Here is a 6680-nt window from a genome sequence, read left to right on the forward strand (position 1 = left end):
CCTGTAATGACCAAACCATCAAAGTCTGTGCATACGACTGAAACATCTCAGTAAAAATCATCAATAAAACATTGGCAGTGCTGGGGAGGCTTGTATAAAACAATGAAGAGAATGGATGGAGATGTTTTTAGCTCCATTATAAACGATACACACTCAAATGATGAAAACACCCGAAAAATAACCTGTGGGTAATTATTTCATCTCTAAAGATTATACAGACCCTGTCCCCTTTTTGTTTTCACGTGTTTCAGATTCAAACTTCAAGTTGGGTGGAGTAGATTTTATTAGAACAAAATTTCTTGTGTTTTTTTCAAGCCATGTTTCAGTTAAAAATATAAAATCAAGATTATGAGACAAAATAAAATCATGAATCAAGAAGGATTTGTTTCAGACTAGTTTCAGTGGGACTGGGCCATATCTTTTAAAGTGGAATATGAATCAAATTTCTCAGATTGGGCAGCCTGACTCGCATTTTGTTTTCCCATCTGTGTGTTGTGACTACGGAAATAGCACTGGGGGGGGGGCTATTTTTACACAGGGCCCTGGATTGGTTTGATTTTTAATATGACAAAAGACCCGGCAACGCTGAGACCCAGTGCATCCTAGCTATGGGAGAGACCAGGTGAAAGGCGAGGGGGGGATGGGTGGTGAGGCGTTTGTTGGTGTAGCCGGGGACACTGGTTTGTGTGGGGAAGAGTTCATCAGTGTTGACATCAGAACTCTTGATCTTGCTACAGTGGGCGTGAGTGGAGCCATCTTAAGGCCTGATTTTCAAGGTGGCTGGAAAGGCCTTTGGGTGAGAGTAGAGATGGGAAGGAGAGTGAGGAATCTGTAGTGGGAGTAGATGTTGCAGGGTGGACCCAGGGCTGAAGGCAGGGGCTATGTCAGGGATGCTGTCGGGCCTGTCACAGATGGGTCCAAGGCCTTTGAGGACTCTATGGGGAATAATATGAATGACTCTGGTGCTTGCTGCGGTGAAGATTGTTGTGGTGCTGTTGCTGATGAGTCCTTTGCTGGAGGCGGTGGAGGTGATTGTGGAGCAGTTGAGTCCTTTGCTGATGGTGGAGCGGCTGCTGATGAATCCTTTGGTGGAGGCTGTGGTTGTGGTGCTGTTGATGTTGAAACATTGGCTCGGTCTCTGGCTGATGGAGCAGGAATTCTTCTCTCTTTCCTCTCTTCTCTAACTATCTGCTCAGGACCCTGTCCAGGCTCAGTCCAATGCTTCAGAGCGTGGAGCAGGTTCTCCGTCAGCACCCTCACTCCATCTCTGCATAGGTGGGGGACATTTCTCTTAAACAGGTCCTCTCGTTTCCAGAATAGATAGAAGTTCTCAATGTAGTTTAGTCCTCTCGGTGCACATTTCTCACCACGACTTTAAGATTTTCAAAAAGTACAGTTTGTGGTAAAGTATGTAATAAGTCTTCAGATCCCCGACAAAGAAAAACACTTAATCAAGACTTTGCCTTCTTACAGAATAATATATTAACTATGTATTAAATATGCTAAGTGCACCATTAAATAAACACACAATGTTTGTAAAATAAAGGTTACATTTCTTAACCAGGTTCTGATGTTACTCACACCTGAGCCACTGGAGGCTAATCACTTCCTCCATTTGAAATCCCATTATGTTCCGTTTCCATTCTGGACTTTTGTAGCGGGGCTCTCCCTCAAAAATATGGCGAAGTCAGATTTCAAGTGCTCAGGTGGATTTATTGTGCCAAAACCGAAGTGCAAAAATAGTGCAACAGTGCAAAAATATATAAAATGAGCCGAAAATACCACAGTTTCAGAGTGGTGAGGACATGGAAAATTATCTGCTACGTTTTGAGCGGATAGCTAGAACCTGGAGGTGGCCAGAGGACGAGTGGGCGTGTCGTCTTGTACCCTTATTGACTGGAAAGGGACTAGAGGCCTACTCTGCTATGGATGAAGACAGAGCCCACTGTTACATGGACCTGAAAGCAGCTCTGCTTGCGAAATTTAACATTTCACCCGAAACTTACCGACAGCAGTTTCGCTCCAGCACTCTGCCGCATGATGAAAGCCCTACGGAGACCTATCATCTATGAAGACTTTTAACTCTCTCTCTTTTACTCTCTCTCTCACACTGTTACCTTCTCTGTTGTTGGAGACAGACTCTCCCTGCGTTTGATGCTGAAGTTAATATCTTGGTCTTCAGCGTGTTCATAATATGTTCTGATTTTGTGGATGAGGAGTCGATCCTGCTTAGAAAGAGTAGACCGACGCTCTTCTGTAATTAAGTAATTTAGCTGAGCTTGATGGGAAGACAATAATGGTTCTGGAGAGCTAGTCAACACTTGCATGTCCTTCTCCAGCTCTAAGCACACAGAGCTTGTAAGAGGCTCATTATCAGTCAGCGATGAGGAACATGCAACTGAACCCAAGTCTTCTGAGATGAGACTGCTCTGTCTGGAAATACTGTTAATGTAGCGCTCAGCCGTGACACTGGCCTGGTTCAGCATATGTTTACTGTGTGCCATCATCTCCGGCTCCTCTTCTGAGATCCCGCCGTTTGTCAGAACATCTGTCTCTTCCACATGGAAACTGGAAGAGTCACTTCCCATGATAGGATAGTCACTTCTGGTCTCGGCCTGTCCTCAGCTTCCGGTACATGGCGCTGCGGCTCAGCATCATCATCGATCTCCATGCGGTTTCCATGGAACACCGATCTCTGGCCACCAGGGGTTGGCGACTCATGATGTGCAGGCAGGTTTGGCGCTGGACGAGGTCTTCGAAGAGTCGGCTGCGAAGGGGATGCAGGTTGAGCCCCGCGCTCCACAACAGTAGGAAAAGAGGCTCTCAGTCCCCGGAGTTCGGCCAGCAAACCCTCTTCGCGGCGTTGCTGTCCCGCTAGAAAATCTCTCATCAGCGTCACCATGTTCTGACCTGGTTCAGATGATGGCCCGGGCTTCTGCTCCCACTCTTCATCCTCATCTGTCTCCCATGCTGGGTCTGGAGCTCCTGTCCCCTCTGGCTGTCGATCACGGCCTTGTGATCGCAAACCTGTGCGCTTTGGTTGGCGAGAAACTTTCTTCCGACTTGCCATATCCCACTTCTGACAACAAATGTAGCGGGGCTCTCCCTCAAAAATATGGCGAAGTCAGATTTCAAGTGCTCAGGTGGATTTATTGTGCCAAAACCGAAGTGCAAAAATAGTGCAACAGTGCAAAAATATATACAGTGAGCAAAAAGGTCCAAAAATCCAAAAACATATTTACAGAGTTCCAACTATGAGTTCAACTTTAACTCGTTCTTTCTTTTAACTCTCTCTCTTTTACTCTCTCTCTCACACTGTTTCCTTCTCTGTTGTTGGAGACAGACTCCCCCCCAGCCAAGAGCGGCTCGCCTTTATTCCTCACTTGCCCCTCCCACTGAGCAAAATAACTAGATAATTCAAATCCAAAATAAACTGACAATAAACTGTTGTGGCCTCTTCCTACAACATAATACATCATTAATTATATACACATGTTCAAAATAAAGCAATATAAACACATAGAATACCCGGTGTCACATGGTCAGCACCACGGCGCGAACAGCGCCCATTTAAACTTCCAGGAAGTCCTGGCTCGGTTTCGACCCAACGCGACGCATCGGCGGAGCGCGGCTTCGTGACAAAACAGGTAACAATTGGCGTGTGTATGCTTAGACTTAATCTAACGCGGAAGAAGTCGCGGACACTGTTCTGTACTTTTCGAAGATGTTTAATACAGATAACAGCATCAGATAACAGGACAGCAGAAAACAGCGCCCGGGTCTCCGATGATCAGGAACCACGTCTCTGGGCGCACCTCACCTTATATACTGAAACCGCACAGAGACCGATATACCATATCTGACAGGTATGACCCTATCCATGTACCAACGGATTAGCCAATGAGAGAACAAGATGTAAAGGTATCCTTATTTGGGTAGCACCAGGGGAAAGTTACAGGATGAGAACATACGTGTGTGTGCCGATGTTCAGACCTATATCTCCTTTTTCGGCTTATCGCTTCGCCTGTTGCTTACTCCTAGCAATAAATTACAACAGGCCTCAGTACTCCTAACAACGTGTAGAAGAGTTAAACAAACCGAGGGGGATAGATAGAACAGAATGTACAGTTTAGATACTTCACAATCACACAACATCATATTTAACAAACATTTAGGTTTACAATGAAAACCGGACCAAGACTAAACTATGAATACACATCTAGTTTGGACTATTGTTACTCTGTTTCGTGGCTTGGACCAGTTCTCTCTTTGCTGCTCGCAGGAGGTGCAAAACGGTGCGTCTCGCAGGAAGTGGGAGTATTTTAGCCTTCTTAGTTCTTGATAAACTTCATTGTCTTCCTGTGACTTTTAGGGTTCAGTTTAAAATGATTTGATTGTTTTCTGGGCCGACCTTACTCGACAGGTCCAGTAGAACTCTGAGGTGAGCGGGCCAACTGCTCCTCTCTGTGCCTCGCTCCAGCCTGAGCACCAGAGGAGACCGGGCATTCTCTGTGGCAGCGCCCAAACTCTGAAGAACCTCCCTTTGCACATCAGAGCTAAACACACATTACAGCACTTAAAGACTGCACTAAAAACATCTATTTATACCAGGGATTTTAAGACAAAATAAGCAGCATCTTTCTGGGTAAATCTTCAGCGTTTAAATTCAGCACATTTATCAACTGCGGTTGTTCTTAAATGTGTTCTAGAACTAAAGTTTGACTAAAATTGGTTTGATTTATTATTATTTTTAGGTGAACTGTTTTTTTATATTTTCAAAAAGAAAGTGACAAAGGAAACGTGACACGAGGTTAATGCAGAGAGAGAGAAAAAAGGTTTTAATCAACAATAAAAGTTACATTTGAGCATTCAGCTTGATTAAAATGCAGAGTAGATGTGGTCATTTTGGTTGATCACTTGGATTGGGGGCTGCAGCGGTAGACTCTGCCCTCCAGAGTCAGGGACACGACCTTGGGTTTAGGGGTCGGCTTAGGGGTCAGATCAGCGGTCAGAGGAGGGATCGGCTTAGGGACATCTTTGACACAGATGTAGAACAGAGACGAGCTGTTTGTGACGCTGTTCCAAAGTCCTGCGGCTGTTTTCAGAAAGAAATGAGTTACAAGTTCTCATGCTTTTCTAATTTTTACTACAGTTTGTCAAGAAAAATGTAAAAATAAAATTAAGGGATGAGTTCGAAAACAGAATCTCCATGTTTATGTCATCAATAAGCAACAGTTTATTGAAAATAGAAACCTTGTAATTTATATACATTTGGGCCCCAAAACATTATAAGGCCCTTTATCTGAAGTTATGGAGAAGAGACAGAAGGTGAGAGGGATGGAGAGGTTTTGTACCTCTATAGTTGATCATGAGGAAGTGCTCGTTGCCTCTCTTGTTGTTTGGCTCTCCGGGTCCCCAACGAGTGTAGTCCCAGGCGGTTCCATCGCTCCACTGCCACTTCCCCTCCTGTGGACGTTCAAAAACAGAAGTTTAAACATGTCAAAAGATTGTGTGGATGTCGACTTGTGACCAGACGTTTATGTTTTACCACCACAGTATCAGTTCCACCGAGCCAGGTGTAAGTGTTCTGCCCTGTGACCTTAAAGATCAAGTCCACGATGAAAGTGTTCTGCGCCTCACTGTGGATGGAGGGCAGGTTTGCACCGAACAAGTGACAGCTTTTCTGCAGAATAAACAAGGATCGTTATCCCTCTTATTAAGTTGCTTATTATCTTTCACACTGTTTGTCTTTACCTCTGCATCGGTCCAGGTCATTCCCTCACTGAAGAACTTGAAAAAGCGAGAGCCAGACTGAGTCCAGCCCTCATCACAGCCTTCATCACAAACAATCAAGGCAAAACATGAAAACAATATTTACCATATGAATGTGTAAAATAAAATCAATTCCTCTTACCTTGGTCACCTTCTGCCATCTGTGATTGGAAAATTACAAAATGCATTAAACAGATGTACATTGCATTTACACAAACCACATCAACATTGAGACTAAAGGAGAACTAGACTCAGAACTAAAGCTGGGCTGGATCAGGCCTGAAACAGGAGAAGAACAGGACCAAACCAAGGACTAAACGTGTGGATAGTCCTGTACTTACAGCTCGTGGCGTCAGCAGAGCGGCAACGGCCAAACTCAAGAAGAGTATCGGGAGGCGACGAGCGGCCATGAAGTCAAACGTTTCTCTGACGATGAAGGAGGTTTTAGACGCTGAAGGTTGTTCAATGTGATCGGAGCGACTGAAGACTTTAGTGCTCAGGAGTCAGATAAACTATTGTCTTATAACGTCACGTCGACGTCAGACAATGGACAGAAATCAGAGTTGTGGCCTCCAACCCAACTCACAGAGAGACAATAGACAATTAATACGATTCATGATTAGATTCATCATAAATAGCGGTATCATAATTAAAATGTTTCTGTTGAAGTTCTTTTACAACACGACTAAAACGAGAGCCTCTGAAGAAAACATTAGCTAAACTCTGCTACACAAGCTAAGTTCATTAACATAGCGATAAGCATAAAAGCTAACAACTGCGCTGTATCAGATTTTACGGTATTTAATCCTTAACATCCTAATTATTCTATGTGACGAGTTCATAGGCTTTTGTGAATTGAAATTTAAGAGGCCAGAGCAAGTTTTTCCAATAGCATGCTAGTTGTAGAG

The 6680-nt window shown here is 44.2% G+C and overlaps 1 protein-coding gene across 1 annotated transcript; it reads right to left on the reverse strand.

Annotated features, from left to right (window-relative positions):
• Positions 1-4913: 4913 nt before the first annotated feature.
• On the reverse strand, positions 4914-6258 carry LOC140364879 (galactose-specific lectin nattectin-like). Its single transcript, XM_072451267.1, has 6 exons — positions 6114-6258; positions 5915-5933; positions 5755-5834; positions 5549-5683; positions 5355-5466; positions 4914-5095 (listed from the first exon to the last, which is right to left on the reverse strand). Exons 1-6 carry the CDS (start codon positions 6180-6182, stop codon positions 4914-4916), a joined length of 597 nt encoding a protein of 198 aa, XP_072307368.1. The 5' UTR covers positions 6183-6258.
• Positions 6259-6680: the final 422 nt, after the last annotated feature.

Source organism: Eucyclogobius newberryi, unplaced genomic scaffold (assembly GCF_026437365.1).
Source record: "Eucyclogobius newberryi isolate DKJ021-1_F unplaced genomic scaffold, fEucNew1.0.hap1 SCAF_18, whole genome shotgun sequence".
Lineage (NCBI taxonomy): Eukaryota > Metazoa > Chordata > Actinopteri > Gobiiformes > Gobiidae > Eucyclogobius > Eucyclogobius newberryi.